The sequence below is a fragment of the Macaca fascicularis genome, chromosome 1, assembly GCF_037993035.2.
Source record: "Macaca fascicularis isolate 582-1 chromosome 1, T2T-MFA8v1.1".
NCBI lineage: Eukaryota > Metazoa > Chordata > Mammalia > Primates > Cercopithecidae > Macaca > Macaca fascicularis.
In genome coordinates this window covers 31,840,038-31,866,963 of record NC_088375.1, presented here as the reverse complement: position 1 = coordinate 31,866,963, position 26,926 = coordinate 31,840,038, and the positions used below count along the sequence as shown (strand labels likewise).

Sequence of the window (26,926 nt, the reverse complement as noted above, 5' to 3'; positions counted from 1 at the left end):
AGTTTGCTGGACTGCCTAGGCAAAGTTGGACGACAGGCAAGCAGGAAATAACCCTCTGGGCTGCAGCCAGCAAAGGCTGGCAGGCAGGTGGGCAAAGGAAATCAGGGCTTCCAGAGCCAGCTCACTGGCAGTGTGGTATGAGGCCTGGGGCACACAATGTCTGTGTCACGAGGGCTGTAGAAGGGCCTCACTGAGACAGAACCAAAGCTATGAGCTCACGGAGGGACTGCATGCACTGGTTGCACAGCTAGGTTGAACCAAACATCAGCAAAAGCACAGCATCACTGGATGTCCCTGGATCTTGTAGCAAGAGCAAGAAAACACTAAATGTAACACATCAGAAACAAAAGAAACCCCATCTTCCTACAGTGTCCCTGCAACACCCTCTACTGGCATAATTTAATATTGTGCTTGCTGCAAAGAAGAAATGTTTAAAGCTCCATTAATGCAGATCAGGTAAGAGGACAGATTTGGAGCCAAGGGGCAATAACATGATAACTGGACAGGATAGGGTTAAAACACCCAATCTCTTCCAATTACTTAGCAGCCAGGCTACATATCCACATTTCTTAAACCAACAAATTAAATTTTTATATTATAGAGTATACTGTGATTTACAAAAGGATTCAAAAAGAGCTGCAATAGAAGTCTGCAAATTGTACCAATGCCAATTTCCTAGCGGTGATACTGTACTATGGTTATGTAAGATGTTACCACAGGGGGAAATGGGGAAGCATACATGGAGCATCTCTATACTATTATTGCAATTTCCTGTGCATCTACAATTACTTCAAACTAGAATTTTTTTTTAATGAGCTCCAAAACATCTAGAATCAATCAACTTATGAGAACACATTACAGACAACAATATATGTTTTCATTGCTCATATTTTAAAAGTATTTCTTAAAATACAATGCTGAAAAGGTAATAGTACTACATCCACATTTAATACTTAAACCATGATGCCACCTCTCCCGACTGGATGCCAACAGAAGCCAGCAATAAAAAGATGCTGAAAATTCTGTGCTGATTACAAGTTTCACTTCAAAGGCTGAGAGTCAGGTAGAAGCTTCCAATTATCCACTCCCCAAATTTTTCACCTGAAAATGCCAATAGCTTTCTATCAATTGTCACATGAAATCATTAACAGAGAACAATGAAAGTACTTTTGTATAAGTAAGTAATGCCTGTTTTCCTAAGGAAAAAGAGAGTCATCTTTCTACTGCCTTAAAAGAAAACACAAACAGGACAAGTGAATAAGCTCACAGGGCAGCTTTTCAAACATTATGCAGAAGATGGGTCATCCCACTCATCTATTCCCATTTTCAGGAAGGGGAAGAATGATATCCTCTAAGAGAAATTATTAGAACATCCAAAATTCTTTATTTTGCTGTAAAAGTTTAAAAACGTACTAATTTACATAAGAGAATAAAACATCCAAATCAGACTAACCTCTAGGCAATTTCAAGACAGTAACTTGACTTTTTTCTTAAATAAAACGGTAACAACTTGCTAAGGCGAAAGTAAAAATAAGTACCAAGTAAATTCAGCAAAAGACCCTCAGAATGGTCTAACATGAAGTTAGAGCAGTCAAAAATAATAAACAATTCAAATTCTACGTCCATCAAATTTCGTGATGGCAAATCACACTAAAAAACTGTTTCACAAGAAGAAAAGAGTCCCGGGGTGATTTTTTCAGTAATCCTTGTCTAGGAAATCTTTTCCTCAAGAAAATAACACACGGAAAGGTACTATCAATCACCCATGCTACAGGGTATGGTTCTTATCACTTCAGTTTCTCATTATAAAGTTTGTGCTGCAAGCCAGCAAGCACAAACTGAAAACTGAAGCAAAATTGCTACAGAAAGAGGCACATCACTGAACTCTCCAAATGATCAAACTACATGATCTGATATGATCACTGCCTTTTAGAAATGATGTGTTTTTTTTCTAATGTATATATAATAATTATATCTCCCCAAATCAATGTGAGATAGAAGTGGCTCATGAAAATCCTTCTTTTCCAACAGTATTGGCCCATGTTACTCGCTGCAAATTGAGTTGTGTGCTTATAACAACTCTAATCATTATATTCTGCTTGCTGTATCACTACACTTCATTCTGGTTAGCACAAGTATTAATATGAGGGCAGACCCCTGAGAACAGAGTGATAGGACAGACATAAAACCCTGGTGCCAAAAATTGCCTCCCCATTACTCTTCCCCAAGGCCTGAAATTACCATTATTGGAACCTCTTCATGTTAAAGAATAATAAAGAGGCTCATTTTCTAAATGTATATGGTATTATTTGACTTGAATCGTTTTATCATGAAATAAGAAGTAATACTTGGCAAAAAAATCAACTAGACAGAGCACTAATACAGCAAAGACTGAAAAATTTTCCCCTTCTCTTTTCTGACCTTTAGAATATTTATTGAGCATAGCAAACTATTCAAAGCATCCAAGTGGGTGCTAAATAATAGTGCTAGTAATAATGCATTCAGGTAACAGTGCTAGTAATAATCTATTTTAAACACTATCAAGGCTTTAAAAATACATATCAATGTATTCGTATGCAAGAAATCTTTTGCAATATTTATGTATGTTGTGATACCAAAACCCATAATAATGGCAGCTAGTCAGGGAGAGAAATGATCACCATTTCTGTTTTGGGAACACCAGAAGACCCTGACCTCATGTGCACAAACTTGAACATCTCAGTTGGAGGCCCTCCATAAGTAAGCTTCGGCCTACCACTCCTCATACATTTCATATACAATGATCTTGCTTTCTCCTCTTAGTTGTTAATGTTGGCTTTCTCTTCTACAAATCAGCTTTTCTCCCAAGGCACTGAGGGTTTGAAATTCCTAAGCAATCACTTGAATGCCCTAACATCTAAGTTCGCACTTTTAAATTCTGCTGAAAAAATACCAAAGAATACCAATTCATTTATCTTCAAACTGGCTTAATTTTAAACCTAGTATATAATCAAGATTTAATTGGGGTTAGCCTTTAAGAGTACACACTCAGAAATCAGATGCTCCTGGTTTAAATCCTGGCTCTACCAGTTTTTGGCCAAGTAACCAAAGTTACTTAACCTGATTAAACCTCTGTTTCGTCATCTGTAAAAACAGAGTAATAGGCCAGGCATGGTGGCTCACGCCTGTAATCCCAGCACTTTGGGAGGCTGAGGTGGGCAGATCACGAGGTCAGGAGTTCAAGACCAGCCTGACCAATGTGGTGAAACCCTGTCTCTACTAAAAATACAAAAATTAGCTGGGTGTGTTGGTGCATGCCTGTAGTCCCAGCTACTTGGGAGGCTAAGACAGAAGAATTGCTTAAACCCAAGAGGCAGAGGTTGCAGTGAGCCAAGATCGCACCACCGCACTCCAGCCTGGGCAACAGAGCAAGACTCTGTCTCAAAAAAAAAAAAAAATGGAGTAATTATAATAGCACCTTCCTCGCATGTTTAGATAAGTTGTTCAATGGCCATCAAACAGTAAGTGTTCATTAAATGTTGGCCATTATTATTGCTCTTTTATATCCAGTTATTAAATAAAACTTAGTATGTGATATCCAACATAGGTAATCAAGAATAGGAAAAGAATACTGGACGTTTTCATGACTTGAGAACAGTTTTCATACATTCTCTAAAAAATACAGGATTTTATTGGTGCAATATTCAGTTATTAATTCCATATTATAACAAATTTAGCCAATGCTCTATCTTTATAAAATTTTATATACTTTTTATTCATTTATCCAAGTATTTAAAAAGAAGCAGTAAAGAGTAAGAACATGTATTCCAGTACCAGATGTACTTAGTTAAAAATTAATTTTATAGCCTCCGTCAAGTTATGTAACTTTTGTACCTCAGTTTCCTCAACTGCAAAATGAAGATAATAGTACCTATACCTCATAAATACCACCTAGAACAGTGTCTGGCACTGAGAAAGTGCTAAGCAGGAGTAAGTAGCTAAGCATAAAGCTCCATGTTCCAAGCACTATACTATATGCTGGGGATTCTGGGATAAACAACATAGTACTTGTTATCAAATGGGTCAAGACAGACAACTGCAGTATAATTTGCAAAATATCTAGATATAAACAACCCTTATTGGGAGGCTGAGGCAGGAGGATCACTTGAAGCCAGGAGTTTGGGACCAGCCCAGACAACTAAGCGAGACTCCGTCTCCATGAAAAATAAATAAGACAAGATAAAATTAGCCCAGAGTAGTGGTGGGCACCTGTAGTCCCAGCTACTCGGGAGGTTGAGGCAGGAAGATAGCTTGACCCCAGGAGCTGAAGGCTGCAGTGAGCTATGATTACAGCACTGCACTCCAGTCGGGCAACAAAGCAAGGTCCTGTCACCAAAAACAAACAACAACAACAACAACAAAAAACTGAATGTTGAAAATTTTACATAATTTAAAAAATGATTTAAAAATTTTTTTTAATGATAAAGTTTATTTTCTCCTTCAGAAGATAAGCAAAAATTATGTAATTTGAAGGATTTTCTTTCACACCAGTGTTTTTATAGTACAAATTAACTTGTCAGCAGCAGTTATTAAAGATTTCAGTCAGGCACAGTGGCTCACGCCTATAATCCCAGCACTTTAGGAAGCCAAGTCAAGATCACTTGAACTCAGGAATTCAAGACCAGCCTGGGCAGCATAGGAAGACCCCCATCTCTCCAAAAAAATTTTTTAATTAGCCATAAATGATGGCATGTGCCTGTAGTCTCAGCTCCTTTGACATGGGAGGATCGCTTGAAACTAGGCAATGGAAGATGTAGTGAGCCAGGATCACACCACTGCACTCCAGTCTGGGTGACAGAGTGAGACCCTGCCTAACAGAAAAGATTCGGAGGTGTTAAAAATTTTCTTGGTAAGGCTGCCACCTGCTGGACAACCTTAAATTCCACTGTTTACAGTCTGATTTAAACATATTAAATACCACATTTAACCCAATGAAATGCAAACGTTTCTTTTACCAACATAGAAAAATCCAAGAATTTACAAAATCTTCTACATCACAGGTAATTTGGTCTGTTATGCTGAACAAAGTATTGTTTAGGGAAGAGTCATTCACCTGAAGAAATTTTAGTCAATTAACATTTGGATGTTTACAGAGATTATCTGACAAAATCAGTGGAAAAGGAAGCAACGCAATTTAACATGGATTCAGTAATTACTGTTGGATATATGAGTCCATGGTTGCAAGCGTCAGATATTAGCATCAGCAAAATAGTTATGTTAAAATAAAAGCAATGTAATTTAGCCATTCCACAAGTATACATCTCTCAAAACATGTATACAATACAACTCTTCTGTGTCAATTAAAAAAGAAATAAAACCAATATAGTATTTATGTATTCAAAGTAATTTTAAAAAGAATTGTCCTAATGTGTACAAATGTGTACTCATGTTTTTGGTAAACTATCTAATGACAGTAGCATATACTGATTCAAAAGGCATTTTCTCTCAACTCAGGCAGAAGTTGACATAATGTGCTCTGGAAAAAATGCCTTAAAATTATTCAAAAAGTAGCTTTAATGATGATGAAGACACTGATATTAAAGATTATGAGAGTCTGATAAAATTGTTTTATGAATATAAGAGTGGGCAAAAAGTAACATTTCTAAGTTATTGTTTTGTGTAATATATTTAAATGTGTGTGCAAATGTTTTACCCAGTTAGCAAAGAACATATATATAATTAGGCATTCAACTATTTCACCTATATTTGTCTAGGTTTCTATATTCAAGTTGATCAAACTTGGAACTTACTGAGAAAAGAAAAGATTGCCTATCTTCACATTTAGGCACAGTTTAGGCATAATATACCACTTAATCATAAAAGTCCAAGATTTTAAAATAACACTTATTCAAAGTTATATTAACTCAATACCTAGTACTTCTTTGTCTGTGTTGCTACAGACTTGTTAAATTGAAAGATGCTTTGTTAGGCTAAAAAGGATGATGATGCTTTAAAAACGATGGAGGCATATCATAAAGACACGGTTTGAAGGGGCTCCAACTGGTTGATTCTGGGGCAATCTGAACACCAAAATAATTAGGTACTTCAATCAATTATGTATTACTGGGGGGAGGGGGGTTAATTTTGGAATCTGTAACAATAACAAGTAGTTAAATGGAAGAAAAGGGAAAGCTCTGGTTTACATCCGAATGCCAAGGACTGAACGCAAAATGTAGAGAGAAGGCAAGAGTTGAGAAATTAATCATTTTGCAATCATCATAGTACAGACTAGATCCAACAAGAATCATAAAAGAATGTTAAATTAAGGAGGAAATTTTGATGAGGAGCAGGATATATTTTTGTGGTTGGTTTTTTTGTTTTGTTTTGTTGAGATGAAGTCTCACTCTGTCACCAGGCAGGAGTGCAATTGGCTCACTGCGACCACCACTTCCTGTGTTCAAGCGATTCTCCTGTCTCAGCCTCCTGAGTAGCTGGGACTACTGGCGCCCACCACCACGCCCAGCTAATTTTTGTATTTTTAGTAGAGACAGGGTTTCACCATGTTGGCCAGGATGGTCTCGATCTGCTGACCTCCTGATCTGCCCGCCTCAGCTTCCCAAACTGCTGGAATTACAAGCGTGAGCCACCGCGCCCAGCATATTTTCATGGTCTTAATGTGTTTCTTCACAACTGCTAACCGGTTGCAAGGGAGAAAAAAAGTAATCATAGAGGGAAGAAATCAGACATCTTAACTATGTAATCAAAATTAACATCATCATCAAGGGACAGATGGCTATCAAGCGCCTCCAGATGTGATACTCTGTGAAGGACACATAACTTATGCAGCAATATATAATCTGAATTTAATCACAAGGAAATATTAAACAAAGCCAAAAAAAGGGCAATGTTACATTAAAAAGAAGAAAAATGGATATATTCTCCAAAAACTTCCACGTCTTAAGAGACAGTGGAAGGCTGTGGAAATGTTCCAGGTTAAAGAAAGCTAAAGACATATGGCAACTAAATGCAATATCTAATCCTAGAATGAATCCTGAACTGGAGGAGGGAAAAGGATATTATTAGGTTAACTGGCAAAATAGGAAGGTAAATGGCAGGTTAGATTAATAGTGTATGAATGCTAAATTCACGTAGGTTGATAAGTATACTGTGGTGATGTAAGCGATATCCCTATTCTTGTAAAATATACACCAAAGCACTTAGGAGAAAAGGGCCATGATGTATTTAACTCACTCTTAAAAGTGTTCAGGAAAACAATTGTATGTGTATGGGGAGTAGCAGGGAGAAGAGAAAGAGAATGCAAGCTGGGCGCAGTGGCTCATGCCTGTAATCCCAGCACTTTCAGAGGCTGAGGCAGGCAGATCATTTGAGGTCAGGAGTTCGAGACCAGCCTGACCAACATGGTGAAACCCCGTCACTACTAAAAATATACAAAATTAGCCAGATGTAGTAGAGCACACCTGTAATCTCAGCTACACAGGAGGCTGAGGCAGGAGAATAGCTGGAACCTGGGTGGTGGAGGTTGCAGTGAGCCAAGATCAGGCCATGGCACTCCAGGCGGGCTGACAGGGCGAGACTTTGTCTCAAAAAAAAAGAAAGAGAATGCAAAGCAAATTAGGTAAAATGTCTCCAATAGATGAGATTTTAGTAACATTGGTAACACTGAGATATTGGTAACAATCTTGGTAAAGAGTATACAGGTCTTCTCTCTACTAGTTTGATTGTTTTTAACTCTTCTGTAAGTTTGAAATTACTTCCAAATAAAAAGTTTAAAACATTGCTATATATAATGCTTACCCCTAAAAACTAAAAGGTTCCTATATGTAAAATGTAACCGTATTATTTTGGAACCATAATATTCAACATCAAAAATACTTTATCTTCAACTCTTTTTCATCAATTTTAAGAAAGTCATCAATTGTAAGACTCATCATTATTTTTTATATCTCATGAAAAAAAAAGTGACAACTATAATTATAAGATGCCTCTCAAAAGAAGACATTTATGTGGCCAACAAACATATGAAAAAAAGCTCATAACCACTGGCCATTAGAGAAATGCAAATCAAAACCACAATAAGATACCATCTCACGCCAGTTAGAATGGCAATCATTAAAAAGTCAAGAAACAACAGATGCTGGAGAGGATGTGGAGAAATAGAAATGCTTTTACACTGCTGGCAGGAGTGTAAATCAGTTCAACCATTGTGGAAGACAGGGTGGCGATTCCTCAAAGAGCTGGAACCAGAAATACCATGTGACCCAGCAATCCCATTACTGGGTATATACCCAAAGGATTATAAATCATTCTACTATAAAGACACATGTACATGTATGTTTATTGCAGCACTATTCACAATAGCAAAGACTTGGAATCAACCCAAATGCCCATCAATGACAGACTAAATAAAGAAAATGTGGCACATATACACCATGGAATACTATGCAGCCATAAAAAAGCCTGAGTTCATGTTCTTTGCAGGGACACAGATGAAGCTGGAAACCATCATTCTCAGCAAACTAACACAGGAACAGAAAACCAAATACCACATGTTCTCACTCATAAGTAGGAGTTGAACAATGAGAACACATGGACACAGGGAGGGGAACATCACACACCAGTGCCTGACAGGGTTTGGGGGCAAGGGAAGGGAGAGCATTAGGACAAATAAGCAATGTATGTGGGGCTTAAAATCTAGATGACAGGTTGATGGATGTAGTAAACCACCATGGCACAATATACCTATGTAACAAACCTGCATGTTCTGCACATGTATCCCAGAACTTAAAAAGTATTTTTTAAAAATGCCATCAATTATAAGACAAACTACAATTTCAGAGATATTCAATATGAAAACACATGCATCTTAAAATTGATAAAAGATGGTTTTTACATATGGCCAAACTTTGCAAGCAATTAAAAACACATGCATGCATCACTGTACCAAGATGCTGAATAAAACTTTTCCTGTTGCCTGGCAGGATTCAAAGACGGGAACAAAGTGGAGCTAGACAGCCTACCTTCTAAAAAAAAAACCGCAGATAATTTGGGGGCCAGATACCTTCTCCTAGATTTAAGAGCAACAGAAGTGGCCATGATGTCATCAGCCAGCGCCTGAATTGCCTCCCACTCTCATCCCAGTCTAGAGACTATGGAGGGAAGACAGAGGGAAGTGTCATAGTATACAGCAGTCTTGATGAAGAGGCTTTTATTTCTCTTCAGCATCACCAACTTCCTTCGCTCCTTGAAGCTAAATAGGTATCTGTATTTCCAGTTTTTGCCACTACAAATAATACTTCAAAGTTAAATAAACATCCTTTGTTGTTTGACTGAAGTACAGATTGACTTCAGTACTTACCGATAATTGACTGAAGTACCTAATTATTTTACTGTTCAGATTGCCCGAGAAGTAACCAGTTGGAGCCCCTTCAAACCCTATTTTTATGATATGCCCCCATCATTTTTTTTAGCACTTCCTTTTTGGCATAATAAAGCAACTTTCAATTTAACAAATATGTAGCAACAAAGACAAAGAAGTACTAGGTATTGAATTAACTTTGAATTAGGTTTATTAACAAACATCCTTACAGATATGTCCTTAAATAGTGATACTTTTATTTCAAATAGCACAGATTTCCTAAAATAAGACTTATGTGTCCAATTATAGGTATTTTTGAAATCTTTATATATGTTGCCTAACTGATTTTCAAAAAGGACATACATACATTTTACATTTCCATTAACAGTATGAGAATTCCTTTTCCCCAAACCCCCACCATCACTACGTATTTTTGCAATCTGATATCTTAAGGTTACTATAATTCATATTTCCCTATATTTTTGTGAATCAGGACCTCTTTACATATGTTTATTAGCCATCCAATAGCTTTCCTGTCATCTATTTATACTCTGACCTGTTTTTCTCCTCTGCTTTCTGACAATTGTTAAGAAATTTATGTATATTGTAGACATTAACTTTTCCTCTATCATCTATATTTCAAATTTTTTCCCAGAACTATCATTTCTTATTGACCTTATTTATATCTTTTATCCTACCATTCCTTTGTTTCCTGAATGGCTTTCCTGTGAATTGACACACAAGTATATGTGTATGTATTTATATATTTTAAAAATGTGTCTTTTAAAGTTTCTGAAATTCCAGCAGCTAAGTGGCAGAATAATCGAAAGTAACTGAAAAGTTAAAGTATTTATGCTGTAGGTAAATAAGGAACAAGAAAAAGGGATGTGAACAAACCCAGTTGTAACAGTTATGACTGAAAAACTAAAGCCATTTCATGTTTACTTACCCCAACAATTGAGATTTTCAATGAACCAGTTACATCTAACTTAAAGTAGAGAAAGTATTATTAATTATTCTCATTTTTAATTGGAGAAAATGAAGCACAGTGAAAAGCCACACTGAGCAATGCATCTGAGACAGTAACAATGTCAATACAAGTTTTTGGGAGCATTCAGGAGCAAGCTGCTTACCTTTCAATAGCTAATTCTTTGTTAGAAAGTTGCTGCACTGTAATCACAACCTTCTTCTCTATTCCTTGCTTTAATTTGAAATAAAATTTATCTCTATCCTTAGGCACAGGGCTGAAATATTAAAAAGGAAAAGGAATTACCAATAATCTAATAAAATGATAAAATACCTATTCCAAGGTTAGAACAAAACAACGAAGTATTTAAGCAACAACAATCTTATTCTTAAGATATACTAAACTCTCATCTTGCCACAGGCAGCAAACTATAAATTTTATAGTCAGCAACACAGCCATTATTAGTTTTTAAATTGAGTTTATAAGAGCCTTATATTTTGTCTGCTAACTAAGGTTAAAAGCAAGATCTTAAAAATGACAACATGGCCAAGCGCAGTGGCTTACACCTGTAATCCCAGCACTTTGGGAGGCCAAGGCAGGCAGATCACTTGAGATCAAGAGTTTGAGGCCAGCCTAGCCAACATGGTGAAACCCCATTTCTACTAAAAATACAAAAACTAGCTGAGTGGTGGTGCACGCTTGCAGTCCCAGCTACTCGGGAGACTGAGGCAGGAGAATTGGTTGAACCCAAGAGGCAGAGGTTGCAGTGAGCCAAGATCGCACCACTGCACTCCTGCCTGGGCTACAGAGCAAGACTCTATCTCAAAAAAAAAAAAAAAAAAAAAAAAACAGAGAGAGAACATGATAAATTTCAGTTTTAAAACAAATTTAGGAATAATGTTTACTTAAAATTGTTAAGACTGTCACATGTCTGGTTTAGCTGGTTGGGTGATCATAAGTGCCTGTAAAACAGTAAAATCCAAAGCAAAGGAAGTGAGAAAAGCATACTTTTAGACTCATAGAATTTGAGATGACTGTGATGTATCCATGAATATATAAATAAAAAATGGACAAAGATACATAACAGGGACAAGTTAATCAAATTCTAGCCTAGGCTAGACCATTCTTACAAATTAATTAATTAAAACAATGTATAAAATATGGGTTGTCTTATCTGAAAAGAAAAAATATCTTGAGCAACTTTGACATGACCTCAATTTCTATGTCTGTAAAGCTACAGATAAAACGCCTAGCTAGCAACTACTCTTAGAATTAAAGGCACAGCTAAGGAACAAAGTTGAGCATTAAATAATGTAACTGTTTCCTATTAACTGTCTATATCTGAACTGGAGGAAAACATTCTAAACATACAAAAGAAAGAAATGGTTAATTAAGTGGTGATCAAACCATATATTATCAGTTACTGTTAAAAACAATTTTGATTAGCACACTTAACATAAAGAAAAAAAGGTTACAATTTTTTTTACATATATAATTGTGTAAAAATTCCCCTAGAAATAAACAAAGGGAACAGACCAAAGTTAAAAGTGACTGTGGCTGACAAGATCATAGTTTTTATTCTACTTTTATTATTTTACTAAATTTTCTCAAGTATCAATATCTTTTAAATCTTTAAGGAAATAAGTATCTGACCCAGCGCGGTGGATCACACCTATAATCCCAGCACTTTGGGAGGCCAAGGCAGGCAGATCACCTGAGGTCAGGAGTTCAAGACAAGCCTGGCCAACATGGTGAAACCCCGTCTCTCCTAAAAATACAAAAATTAGCCAGGCATGGTGGCAGGCGCCTGTAATCCCAGCTACTTGGGAGGCCGAGGCAGGAGAATCACTGGAACCCAGGAGGCGGAGGTAGCAATGAGTCGAGATTGTGCCATTGCATATTCCTGCCTGGGTGACAAGAATGAAACTCCATCTCAAAAAAAAAAAAAGAAAAAAAAGGAAAGAAATATCTGACAAGCACGAGAATAAAAATATTCATTCACCAATCAAATATTTATCAGTTTGAGGCTTTATGCCAACATTTTATAGTTTCTTAAAACTTTGTATGAGCCTATATTATACTCCAGACACAATGCTAATTTTTAATCTTTCCAAATGCCTCACCTAAAGTTTCCTTTTCCATCGTCTTCTTTTACCTCCAAAGAGACACTGAAGGTAAACACATCACTGTCAGGGGTAGGAATAACTGAGTCTTTAACATCAGACACTTGTCTGGAAGAACGTTTGAATGCTGTACAGAAACTATACAAAATTCTGCTTACCTAAAAGAATAAAAAAGGAAATACCATTAGGCAAAGGTTTTAATTGCATTCTGATAGCCTTCTCTCCGAACTATTCAATCTATAATTTTCCATGACCAGAATTTTCTTTAGCAGAATATATATATTTATATATATAGTCCAAGTATTTATCAGATGTTTAGAATTACATGACATTTTCATCACTTGTGTATTTAAAAAAAGAGGGGGTGAACAACTTTTGGTGGTAAATGTAGACCATCCAAACTCCAAATTATTACAACCTAAAAAATATCATCAATGTGAAGTCCAAGAAGGGAAATATTGCAGAAATATCGCTTAAAAAGTAAATTAACAGAATGTTTTACTTTGAAATTAATAATGGGGTATCATTTCACTTCATGGAAACTTAAGTTCAAATCTGAGGAGGGCTTTCAAATGTACACAAAGTTCAACAGTAAGCACCACCAGCTTACATACTGGAGACCAGCAGAGAACTATGATTTAGGAGCTGCAACTAGAATCTGAGCATCTTGAGAATGAAGACGGGCAAGAGGGCCGGGCACGGTGGCTCCACGCCTGTAATCCCAGCACTTTGGGAGGCCAAGGTGGGCAGATCACGAGGTCAGGAGTTCAAGACCAGCCTGGCCAGCAAGGTGAAACCCCATCTCTACTAAAAATACAAAAAATTAGCAGTGCATGGTGGTGCATGCCTGTAATCTTAGCTACTCGGGAGGCTGAAGCAGGAGAATTGCTTGAACCTGGCAGGCGGAGGTTGCAGTGAGCCATTGCGTAACTGCTCTAGCCTGGGTAATGTACGACTCTGTCTCAAAAAAACAGAGAGAAAGAAAGAGAAGAAAGACAAAAGAAAAGACAAGACAAGAAAAAAGAAAAGAAAAGAAAAGAAAAGAAAGGGAGGAAGGGAGGGAGGGAGGGAGGGAAGGAAGGAAGGAAGGGAAGGAAGGGAAGGAAGGGAGGGAAGGGAGGGAAGAGAGGGAAGGAAGGGAAGGGAAGGGAAGGGAAGGGAAGGGAAGGGAGGGAGGGAGGGAGGGAGGGAGGGAGGGAGGGAGGAAGGAAGGAAGGAAGGAAGGAAGGAAGGGACGGACCTTTTACTTTAAAAAAAATTATCTTTCAAATATTTGCTTGCTTCTCTCAACTCTGACATTTACATACGGTGATAAACATACTGAACTAATTTAAGTTCGCAAAATAAACTATATTTATAGATATTTCTAGGCTTCAAAATATACTACGAAATTGAATGTATCTTAAGATGATTTACTAAAATGGTATTAGTATCTGAATCTTCCCAACACTCTCTCACAAACAAGGTTTTAGCCCAAGTCTCCCAAGTTCTCTTTTCACTTCCCTCAGCCTCTGGGGGCTAGATACAGAACCATAAAGTAGATACTGGCTTTATTGCTAAAGCCAGTAATATAAAGAGCTACCAGCATTTTTACTCAATGCTGTTGTGCTATAAAAGTGTTGGGTTCCCAGAATGAATGCTGAAATGGTCTTATTCTTATCTATTTTATTGGTATTAGGCCACTCTACTGACTACTTTTATACATACATACATATATATGGATATACATATGTGTGTATATTTGTGTGTATAGCTCATCTTCTTTCCTCAAAGTGAAGAAGTACTCTAAATCCAACACTTCTCTAGAAGTTATTCTCCTTCTTGGTTCCAAAAGATGCATCAGATCATCACAAACTTGTGAGCCTGAAGCACCAAAGATTCTCCAAATCTCTCAGCCCACCCATAGGTTGACAATGAAAACAAGGTGAAATATGATGGGTTAAAAAAATATTTTCAATATGTCACACTGGAAATTATAGGTAAGAAGAATGCTGTGAACATTAATAAATCCCTCACTTTAGATAAAGTGAATTCAAAGTACTTGTTGAACTGTATTAGTCTAGGAATACAATATTTGTAACTTGCTTGAAACAGGAATACTCCCTATAACAGAAGAGTCTGTTAATGTATGAGGTCTTTCGTTTTCCTTTGTTTTATTCACATATTCTGCCACTTTTTCTTGTACAAGCACACACAGTCTAACACATTCAAAAACTTCCAATTGCCACATTTATGCCCATTAATCAATGATTACCCTAAAGTGCCTTCCCAATGCCAAATTAATAGTTTAACTTTTAACGACTCTACAGAAATCCTACCTGCCAGTCTAAAGTTCAACTTCTGCAGTAGCACCATATTTATATCACAATGTTCCTAAAATTTCTTCAGTATTTTACCATGCTATCCCCATTTTAATCTTGTATGAGTAAAAATAACAAAAGCAGCAAAGGATTGACGCTAATAAGAACTGTAGGCCTCAAATCTTATACAATTAAGACAATGATAAACTCATTCATTCAACAAATATTATTTGAGCACCTTCTGTATACCAAGTATTAGTCTAGGTACCAAAAATACAAGAGAGAACATACAGCCTATACTTCAGCAAATGTAAGTTGAATGTGCTTGGGGATGGATGAGAGGGAATCATTAGGTAAGCTAAAAGCAGAAAGGTTCAGCCTCAGCTGGATACTTACTGGATTTAGCCCAATAATTCAAATGTTTATAGAGGAAAACAGAACCAAAGAATATGCTAGACACATGTCACTGAAGACTATGCCTACAAGGTCAACTATAAACAGAGACTTTAAACTACTTTTAGTTCTCTGGGTATTCTCCACTTGCTATTCCTAAATGAAATATAAAATCTACTGTCTGCTTTTTATACATTTAACTTCAGCATATTTTTTGTTTTGTTTTGTTTTAAGGAGTGGGGAGTTTAACAGGCAAGAAAGAAGGGCAAAGAAAAAAAGCAGCAGCTCCCCTATACAGAGACAGAGGGAGAGGGGCTCCAAAGCCAAGAGACAGAACACCACCTGCCACAGATACTAACCAGGTATATATGCAGAGGCTGGAGGAGGCAATGCCTGATTTGCATAGGGCTCAGGGGATGGGTTTGACTAGGCATGTCATTCAAGTAGCAGGCGGAAAAAGCTAGCCCTCCCACCCTAGCTTTTAATATGCAAATACAGGGCGCCATGATGCTCTCCACATGCAAGGATATGTGTGGGCAGCCATGTTGCCAGGAACATGTGGGACAAGGGCAAGAAGGCCATGGGAATTGCCATGTCAGGTGGACCCAGTTTCTACCGGCTGGCATTTACATATTATAGGTTGCTGGCCTGGCTCTAAGAGCCGGGGCTTTACAAGAAACTTTTCCAGAGATGCTTTAAAAAATGAAAATTTCCCAAGGACCCCTTTTCCTCTCTATATGCCTAAAATAATATCTTAATAACTCCGACAACATTCCCCACTGTAGAGATACCACAATAACTGCTGTTAGGGGGTTTTGGGCCAAGACTCTTTCTGGCTACTTCCAGACAAGTATATTTTTAAGAAAGCACTGTATGTGAAAACAGGGGAACACCTGTATGTAATTTTGTATACATTGGTAGAGTTAAACCCCAGCCATATTTATTCTTTTTTCCCATCTCTTCTTTTTCACATTCTTTATGTCAGATCAGCCAGCTTGTCACATCAGAAGGTCATATCAAAAAAAGTCAAAGAACTTGACAAATTCTAAAACAGATGGCAAGGCTTCAAGAAATTCTTTATAGAAAGGTTAAGTATATGGAGCTGAGCCAGAGTGATAGAGAATGATGGAGGAAAAAAAAAAAATCAGACTCCATCTTTCTTTCTTTTGGAGAAAGAATATGACAGTACATTAACCGCATTAACGGCAATCAAATTGCATTTAATACTACGTCTTACAAGTTGTCACTTCTACCAAGAGTTAAAATAAATTGTGAATTCTAGAGTCTGTGAATAAGCTGAAACACTAATCCAAGAATTAACAAGATAAACTTCAGAAACAACGACTATCAGTATCTTAGGACAAACTGGATAACCAATTACAGTTGTCCCTTGGTATCCATGGGGAATTGTTTCCAAGACCCCCCAAAACTCCCAGATACCAAAATCCATAGATGTTTAAGTCCCTTATATAAAATTGGGTAATATTCCATATAGCCTACACACATCTTTCCATATACTTTAATCTCTAGATTACTTATAATACCTAATAGAATATAAATGCTATGTGAATGGTTTTTATACTGTATCATTTAGGGACTAATGACAAGGAAAAAAGGCTATACATATTCAGTACAGATGAAACCATACACTTTTATCAAATATTTTAAAGCCATGGTTAGTTGACTCCATTCATGTAGAACCCACAAATATAGAGGGCTGACTGTACATCAAGAAAAGAAAATTAAAAACACATTCCATGGCAAATACTTCAATATATGTCACACTATTAAAACACATACACCAATAGTCTTGAATTTTCTTTGCAGAAGGAAAAGGTTTATTGATAAATAATACAATCTTACTCCAGAAAACAGTATCTATAGAAAATACTAAACACAAAACAGTATATCTGTTTGAGTTTGTTGTTGTTATTTTTGAAGAGGCAGGGAGGACAGCACATGTAGATATCTGGAATGGAGATACACCAAAATCTTAACTGTGGCGGAATTTTAAGCACCTTTTATTTTCTTTTTTATTTCAGTATTTTCCAAATTCTCAAATATGTATTACATCTTAAAAGTCCAAAACACTGTTATTAAGTAACAAAGGTATTTATTTAAAATAAATAACATAGCTAGTTTCTCCAAGATGAAGTCTTTTCATTAATATTGGTGAAAGATAACCCACTCGTTTAGAAACACCATATATCATGAAAATGTTCACCCAAGGCCAGGCATGGTGGCTCATGCCTGTAATCCCAGTACTTTGGGAGGCTGAGGCAGGTGGATCATTTGAGGTCAGGAGTTCAAGACCAGCCTGGCCAACAAGGTGAAACCCCATCTCTACTAAAAACGTAAAAATTAGCCAGGCATGGTAGCATGTGCCTGTAATCCCAGCTACTCAGGAGGCTGAGGCAGAAGAATCATTTGAACCCAGGAGGTTGAGATCATAGTGGGCTGAGATCTTGCCACTGCACTCCAGCCTAGGAGACTCCACTTAAAAAAAAAAAAAAAAAAAGTTCACCCAAGAAATAAATGTGAAAAATACATACCTTGAAAGGTATGTATTAAAATTTTTAAAACAACTAGCTCAAATACATTATTCATGGGAAGGAGCTAAAATAAGAGGCACATTACCAGGGAACTTTTTAAAAATCATAAATATCAATTGATTTAAGGAAAACATGGACAAGACAACTTCTGAATTATGTTCCAAAATGAGGCATTTAGCTAACATACCAATTAAATATTTGTTTAGAAATGATATTTTCCATTGGGTGTGGTGGCTCACGCCTGTAATGCCAACACTTTGGGAAGCCCAGGCAAGTGGATCACCTAAGGTCAGGAGTTTGACAGCAGCCTGACCAACATGGTGAAACCCTGTCTCTACTAAAAATACAAAATTATCCAGGTATCATGGTGCGTGCTTGTAATCCCAGCTACTTGGGAGGCTGAGGCTGGAGAATCACTTGATCCCGAGAGGTGGAGGTTGCAACAAGTTTGCACCATTGCACTCTAGCCCGGGCAATAAGAGTGAAATTTCATCTCGAAGAAAAAGAAACAGAAATTTTCCCATGCAAGGAACAGGTTTTATTTTATACAGTGTCATATCTGCAACCCCAATGCAATAAGAATAAATATCTTCCCAATGATGCCCTTGATATTTATCAAGAAATATCTCTGAATGCCTTTAACACCAGATGATAAAAAACATGCTCCTATAATGTAACATTCAAGAGTTTCTAATACTGAATAGTATCCTAAAACATACAAATATCATCAAAATCTGCTTTGAATAGAATGGTTACACTAGCTAGTAGAAACATAATCTTAAAAAGACTCAACACTTTAAAAGTATCTTATTAAAAGTTTTATATAATACATCCACAAAGATGCAACAAGAACAGGTGCCTCCTTGTATTTTTTTTACTACACTTTCTGATACCTTGCTTGGTCTGCAATTCTTCAGCAGAAGCCTAGCATATCATTCTCCTTATACAGAGATCATTGACCTCAAGATACTTCTGGTTGGATTGTCCAACCATTTTGCCATAGATTACTGAAATCTACTCCAGCAGGGTCCTGTAGAAGCACAGCAAAGTGTTTGTTGCAAGTCAAATGTGTCCTAACCCTTCTGTGGGACCTCCTAATCCTTGTGTCACAGGTGTCCAAGAGAGTCATCACCCTCACTGGGATTCCCTTCTACCACTGTTGGTGCCTGCAGTTTGAGGGGTTTTATAGTGAAATAAGCATCACAGTGACAGTAGTGGCAGCCATGTTGCTACTCCTGCTTCAGAAATCTTCCTTTAACGACAAACCTCTTCAGCTCTCATCCATGAGCTCTGTAAAAAAATAAAATAAATAAATAAATAAATAAATAAATGTGTGGCATTACTGGACAGTACATACTTAAGCAGTAAGAATGTTTGTCACCTGGTTCCTGAACTATCTGCAAACAGTTTGTGCCCATCAAGAGGGACTGAAATACTAACGACTAAAGGTGTTCATCACAGAACAGAAAACTTCTGGGAACTAGACAACCAGATGGCCAGTAAATGTAACTAAAAGACTTCAGATTAATTAAAAGCATAATTATTTTTTAGGGCAGAGAGGAAGATGTTGGACAGCTTCTGTAAAAGGGTCAGATAAAATACAAAAAGTAACTGGAATGCAAGCTATGTTGCCAATCAATAAATCCCTTTATAAAACATAACTAAAATACAAAAATCCACATTTGTGTTTTAGAATATGTAAGCAACAGGAAAGTTGTTACTGAAAACTGTATGGCTCTTCAAAGTCAAAGACTTCAATTTAAAACCCAGCTCTCTCACCCAGTCTCTTAGCCACAGGATAAACAAAGGGTAATCACACAATTTATCATCCAAACCACAACACTTTTGAGAATAAAAATGAGGGTATTAGTAATAACCTGGACAATAAGCATAAAGTAGAACTGCTCCAGGCAAAGAGAAACATAAAGTCACTTGTCTAATAAGACCAACCTGGTCATGGGCTGTTATGAGTATCAAATGAATGCTTAGCACAGTGCCTGGCATAAGCTCTCTATTTATACTGGGTTATTCCTCATTTAGAACTGATGTCTCATTCATTACCTGGAGGAGGATTTTTAAATTTTTTTAAAAAGAAATAATGTTTCATAAGAAGGTTTAATGACCACTGTCATGTATTTCTCCTTCAAACAATATATTTTACCACTAATGCCTGCATAATGTAACACTTTCTAAAATGCACTCTAAAAAATTTATAATAGATGGAGATAACTTGCTTACAACGTGCAATGGAACAAATATGCTCTCTAGAAATCGAGAGCATTTATTTAATACTATATCCAAAATGGTCTGGCCAAGAATTTCCTATAGTTTTTTCACACTGTTTACCTACCATAATAAGCTCTCAAAAATAACAAACATTTCCCCTACTCTAAACCCAAGTGAATGCTATAATCCAAAAGAAGACAGTTTCATACCATTAGTTATGGAAACCTCTTGCAGCAATTCAGTTTCCTTCTGCAGCAGCATTTCTCTCTCCAAGCAGCAGGTTCTCCAGGTCTTCAAAGCTCATTTCCTTGCTGTTGAGTTCCAGTGATTCAGAAATCACACAGGTGTGTTAAATGATGGCTGCCAACATGAAATGCCAGGATTCTACCATCTGCTTCCCCACCTCTGTAGTGGAGTTCGTAAGGATCAGAAATAGCCCCCCTCATTCACAAAAACATACATATTCCTTCAGCATATTTATATTCACTACTATATGCCAGGCACACTAGCAGCAAACTTACACGCATTCACTCTCTTATCTATCAGACCATTTTGAATAAGAAGTCAGTATACACATAGATATATAAGTGCTGGGGAAAAAAATAGATAAAACCCCATCTAAAAAACAAAACACAAAACTTCAACTTCTTTCATAAGGCATGGGTTCTGACAGATAATTTCTACAGTTACACTCTAAATTTTATGCATCTGTGCATGTTCAGTTTAGTGTAAAGCAAACTGATTACCAGGGCACAAGAACTGACACCACATCATGCTTTGTATCAAACTCACAGAAATCTACATTTCCATGAATTCCCATTTTGTGGCCAGAAATAAACCCAAAACTCCTGTTAACAGAATGATTTATTCATGTTTCATGATACAAGCTAGAATAACTATTGCTTTCAGCACTTTCTGCTGATAATTTATTTTTTTACAAGCAAACATACCTGAGACATTGCCATCCACACACATTTATGAATGCCTTTGAAATGGCTGCAAGTACTAAGAGTTTAATAGTGCAACATTTTAAAATTGGGGATAATTCAATAGATGTAGAAAATAAGATTTCCCTATGCATTTAACAGCATTTAATCTAAACCATTTCTCCTAACAATAATCTACCAATTAATAATTGCTATAAAAAAAACTTACTGGCATTTTCAAAGGACAACAAGTTGTTATACCCGCTCTATGTGAGCATTTGTATTTTTAATTAAGCCAGTTCTCTGAAGCAAAATATAGCCTCTGAGCAAGAAAGCACAAAACAAATAATCACCAGTGAAAACCACACAGATCAATAAAATAATATTAATGCAATATCTAAATGAAAGCAATATGCAACTATCCAGCCCATCAGAGAAACAGGTATCATTATAGGCACTTTTTTATATCACATGGAAAAATCTACTAGGGCAAAGTAATAAGAGAACTGCAAAAATAGTCTCCCTTCTGAGCATAGGTAATTCACTACCATGGTTTGGTAGAAAGGCAACTCATCCAGTTGTATTTTTCTATGACAATTGCTAAGCTGTGAGAGTGCCCTACCTACGCAGATATACCGGACTTGACTTTCCACATTCAGTTCTATGTCATTACAAATACTAATTTTGTCTTTAGAAATATGCTCCAAATTTATGTAATATATTTATACAACAGTGAAATTAGAGCTCAAAAAGGTTACCCTAATTCATCTCTATAGCAAATTGCTACACTATAGTATACTTACTGCCTCTTTAATTTCACAGGAGAAAACATGTATCTGAAATTCTTCTGAACCATGGGAACTCTCTGTAAATGCAAAGCAATTGCTCTCTGTTGTTCCGTCATGTCCACGTGCACAGAATAAAACCTTATAGATTGGAAAAGATGCTATCTCCACATTGCTGGATTGGTCTATGATTCTGTAGAACAGTAATGAAAAGTTAGATAAAATATTAACTATCGAAGAACAAAGATATATTTCCAGTTAGGTTTAAAAAAAAAAAAGAACAAATAGTTTTACTATGACAATATATGATATATAAACATAACTATCTTTTTTCCCCTTTCTTTGTTTCTTTCTTTTGAAACACGGTTTCGCTCTTTCCCCCAGGCTGGAGTGAAGTGGCCCAATCTTGGCTCATTGCAACTTCCACCTCCCGAGTTTGAGTGATTCTCCCGCTTCAGCCTCCCAAGTACCGGGATTACAGGTGCCCGCCATCACACTGGGCTAATTTTTGTATTTTTTGTAGAGACGGGGTTTTGCCATGTTGGCCAGGCTGGTCTTGAACTCCTGACCACAAGTGATCCACCCTGCCTTGGCCTCCCAGAGTGCTAGGATTATAGGCATGAGCTACTGCACCCGGCCAATCAAAAGTATCTTAAAAATCACAAAAATAAACTGGAACTAACAATGCAAGAGAGAACAAATTATCTTCATTTTCATTACACACACACACACACATGCAAACACACACACACATACACACAAATTCTTTATTATCTTCTGACAATTTCTTCACTCTTATGTTTCCTATGATCCAACTCATTTACTCCAAAGCTAAGTATACATGCCTGGTAACAACTATATCACCCATCCCTAAAATCTAGTCTTTTTCAGTTATGACAAAAGGAATGCCAGTCTAGAACAGTATAGACTATCCCTAAAGAGCCCACTTCTATTCTCAGCAGCACCTATTAGTTTATCTAAGCCCCAGTTCATTATTCAACTGAGGTCCTTTCTACCACAGACAAGGTCAGGTGGTTCCAAAGATGAATTCAACAACAGAATACAACAGCTGAAAGGAGTCTGTGGGATTTGGAAGCAAATAATTCTCTGACTTTCCCTACACAAATCCTAAGTCCTGGCTGGGCACAGTGGCTCACGCCTGTAATCCCAGCACTTTAGGAAGTCGAGATGGGTGGATCACTTGAGGTCTGGAGTTCGAGACCAGTCTGACCAACATGGTAAAATCTCATCTCTACTAATAAACACAAAAATCAGCCGGGCATGGTGATGGGCACCTGTATTCCCAGCTATTCAGGAGGCTGAGGCATGAGAATCACTTGAACTCACGAGGCATAGGTTTCAGTGCACCGAGATCATGCCACTGCACTCCACTCTGGGCGACAGAGTGAAACTGTGTCTCAAAAACAAAAATGAAAACAAAACAAAAAACAATCCTAAGTCCTGGACTGATCTACACATTCAAGACCCCTTCAAGATCTGAAATTAAGAAACTGAGGGGTAAGGGGACAACCCCAGGAATAAAGAGGCAAGTCAAAACACTAAATCTCTGTCAAGGTGTGTTTGGCAAATTGAAGCTAAACAGATAACATAGAAGACATTTTGAAAACAATTTTTCTTTAAAAAGACATCTTGACATTTTTAGACGCCAACATATAAACAATATACATGCAAAACCCCTTCCTGAAAAATTCCAAGCATTTTTACCAAAATTTTCTAAATTTATATCGCTATTATTTTAGTACTCGGAACTTACCTAAGTTTTCCCACATTCTAAACTTTAGAGAATGAGGCAAATTAGACAGGGTTTTAAAAAGATTAAAGCAACTTTCAGAGAATATTCCAGGCTCAAGACAAATTCAACCTCCTCTCTTTGACCTGGTCTGCTTATTTGTTCATTCAACAAATATTTGCTAAAATCTTGCAATGAATCACTTACTTCCCTAGCCACTGACGCTACAGCAGGGAAAAATACAAAGAAGCTATTCTCACAAGCTTATAATCTAGTGAAGAAGATATCCAATAAACTAATAAGCAAATAAATATAATATCTATTCAAAGAAAAGTGCTATTTAAAAAAAAAGCCCAGTATGAAGAAAGAGGGTTACATGATATAACCAAGGAAGTCTTCTTATGATAAAATGTTTACTAAGATGAAACAAAAAACATTGGAAAATCAGGGAAAGATTTACTTAGGGAGAATAAAGATAATATGCCAAGGTCCTGGGGCGGGAAGTGTGACTGATAAGTCCTATGAGAATGAACACAGAGGCTAGGATAACTGGAATGTAGTGAATGAAGAGAGAGAAAGGGAGAGGAAAGTGGTACTAACATTGCAAGTAAACAAATCTTCATATTCTTGCATATCTTACACACACACACACACAAATCTGCATCTTCTTTTGATGAATGAAGAGAGAGAAGGGAGGAGGGAGACAGAAGGACAGAGAGTGAGAGAGAAGGGAGTCCTCTTGAATAAGATTAGTATCCTTATAAAAGAAACCCCAGAGAGCTCTTACACTCTCTTCTACCATGAGAGAACACATGAACCAGGAAGCAGGCCCTCACCAGACACCAAATATGCTGGAGCTTTGATCTAGGAACTCCCAACCACAAGAACTGTGAAAAATAATTATCTGTTGTATGTAAACCACCAGTCTATGGCAGTTTGTTATAGCAGCACAAACAGGCTAAGAAGAAAGGAAGGAAGGAGGAGGAGGAAGGGAAGAACAAGTTGGAGCAATAGGTCAACAGTAGCTAACCATGATAAGGATTTCAAATATAACCACAAGTGTGACTGAGGCAAAGACTGAATGTAGGAGAATAACATTGTCTGACTTTTTTTTTTTTAATTGAGATGGGATCTCTGTCACCCAGGCTGGAGTGCAGTAGCGTGATCTCCGCTCACTGCAACCTCCATCTCCCGAGTTTGAGCGAATTCTCCTGCCTCAGCCTCCTAATTAGCTGGGATTACAGGCATGCGCCACCACACCTGGCGAATTTTTGTATTATTTTGCCCAGGCTGGTCTCGAACTCCTGACCTCAAGTGATTCATCCGCCTCAGCCTCCCAAAGTGCTGGGATTACAGGTATGAGCCACCACACCCGGCCCTGAGTTACATTTAAAGAAACTAAAGGTTCAGCTGACATAATGTATTATTCCTAATTAAGCATAAGAGGAAAAAGTCATTTTGCTTCTTTCCAGTCTAATGTAAGTAACTTAAAATCTATGGCTCACTCCAGTTTCTTTCAACCACTATTATTTGACAAGCTGAAGGCAGATTTTTATGCTCATTCAGGATAGAGAAATGCACATTACAAGTATTTTTACAGTTTTATTTCTATTTATAATATTCTAAGCGTAATTGTTGATATGGGCTTGGATCTGCAGCCCCATCCAAATCTCATGTCAAATTGTAATCGCCAGTGTTGGAGGTGGTGCCTGGTGAAAGGTGACTGGATCATGGGGGCAGTTTCTTATGAATGGTTTAGCCATCCCCTCAGTGCTGTTCTCATGATAGTTGAGTTCTCATGAAACCTGGTTGTTTAAAAGTGTGTGGCACCTCCCCCCTCTCTCTTGCTCCTGCTCCTGCCATATAAGACGATTCTGCTTCCCCTTGACTTCTGCCATGATTGTAAGTTTCCTGAGGCCTCCCTCCCAGAAGCTGAGCAGATGGCCAGCATCATGTTTCCTTTACAGCCTGCAGAACCAAGAGCCAGTTAAACCTTTTCTCTTGATCAATTATCCAATCTCAGATATTTCTTTATTGCAGTGCAAGAATAGACTAATACAATTGTTCAAATGCCCCCTTTCAAACAGTGAACACAGTCTTAAGCCTAAACATGTTTACTTTGCATGTCTACAGTGAGTTCACAGCAAGTCCTACACCTGATGATGCTGTAACATCTTTGCCACTACCCAAAAGACTTAATACGTGTCTAGGGGAAAAAAAAAAAAAATTAGAGCTTACCTCACAGAACCTTCTGGAACATTTGGTACATACAGGGTAACAGGAAAGGGGTACTGACTGGAAGATTTCATGGTTGCCATTGCCCGTAAAGCCTCTACTTCATTACGTGGGGAAGAAACCTTCATACATCCTAAGTAGGTCAGTTTATTAAATAAAACACTATCTTCTTCAGGTAGTCCACCTGGAGAAGATGGTCTGGGTGTACAAATTTCTGAAGAAACAAAAAAAGAAACACTCAAAAGTCAATGCAAAACTCCACCATCATTATAATCTTGCCAATGCCCAAAAAGAAATGAAATATTTCAAATAAAATATAGGTCTCTCTGTATTTTCATTTCTTTTATATTTTAACATTTTAGGATTTAAAATCTAGGATTCTAGGATTTTATAATCCTAAATCTTATGTCAGAGTTCCAGAGTCAGCCATTTCATACTTTCAAGTCTCTCAAAATATTATCTTACTTAACTATAAGTTCTTCAGATGAGAGAAAAAATTTAAGCTTTATATTTAAAAAAATCAAAAATATAGACTACAAGTATGTAAAAGAAAACAGAACCTCTGGTCTCCAAACTCACTATGCCAAAGCAAAAGATAAGCTTGGGAACCGAGTCACACAATACTGCCTTCTTTTTGTTCCCAGATAGCTGTAAATTCACAACCCTGTGTCATAGCCTCATCCATATGCCAGGTTCCCACAACGATAGAAGGGCACATATCTCCCCAGATGGCTTCCCTCACAGATTACTCACAAGGAAATTCCTTGTGAGCCCCTAAATCTTTTAAAATATGTATCCTCCCTATAAACTAGCTCTAAAGCTGAGTTCTGTCAAATCTCATCCTGACAATTTCAATTATCAGCTTATCTTCACAGACACAGGACAAGACCAGAAATCATCCCTTCACTTACACTAAGATGAATGTGTAACTGGCTTTTTCCTCTACTTCTTTTCACATGTAAAATGTAGATTTATTGAGGCTAGTCAAAGCCTCATAAGAAAGCAACCATTGCCTTACCGCCTACCTTTCCCTCTTTTTTAACTTGTTCTTGCACTTTCCCCTCTAAACGCTGAAGTTCCCAAAACCCCTCTAGAAAAGCACAGGTCACAGTTACTCCTGTGACCTATGTTTTTCCCAGGTACATACTAAACCCTTGACTAAGTAAACCTCTACAGATTGAGACCTGCCACTTTTTGGTTAACAAGTGATATAGAACAATAAGGAGAAAAAAACTACACTAAAGATAGCGCGAATCAGCCCCAAAATAATGAGGACTAAACAAAAGTAAATCAGTTAAAAGTTTCTCTTGACTG

General features: G+C 37.2%; 1 protein-coding gene across 19 annotated transcripts in view; it reads right to left on the bottom strand.

Moving 5' to 3' along the window:
* The window catches only part of RABGAP1L (RAB GTPase activating protein 1 like), a 799,577-nt gene that overhangs the window by 691,802 nt on the left and 80,849 nt on the right, over positions 1-26,926 (bottom strand). For all 19 annotated transcript variants that reach the window (XR_010581946.1, XM_065531860.1, XM_065531858.1 and 16 more), the window contains 4 exons: positions 25,616-25,826; positions 21,646-21,820; positions 12,446-12,603; positions 10,489-10,599 (listed from right to left, as the gene is read on the bottom strand). Coding sequence is in view for 15 of the 19 variants with exons in the window: in XM_065531860.1 (XP_065387932.1) it covers positions 10,489-10,599; positions 12,446-12,603; positions 21,646-21,820; positions 25,616-25,826 (655 nt within the window). In the remaining 4 variants the exon portion in view is untranslated. The remainder of the gene's footprint in view (positions 1-10,488; positions 10,600-12,445; positions 12,604-21,645; positions 21,821-25,615; positions 25,827-26,926) is intronic.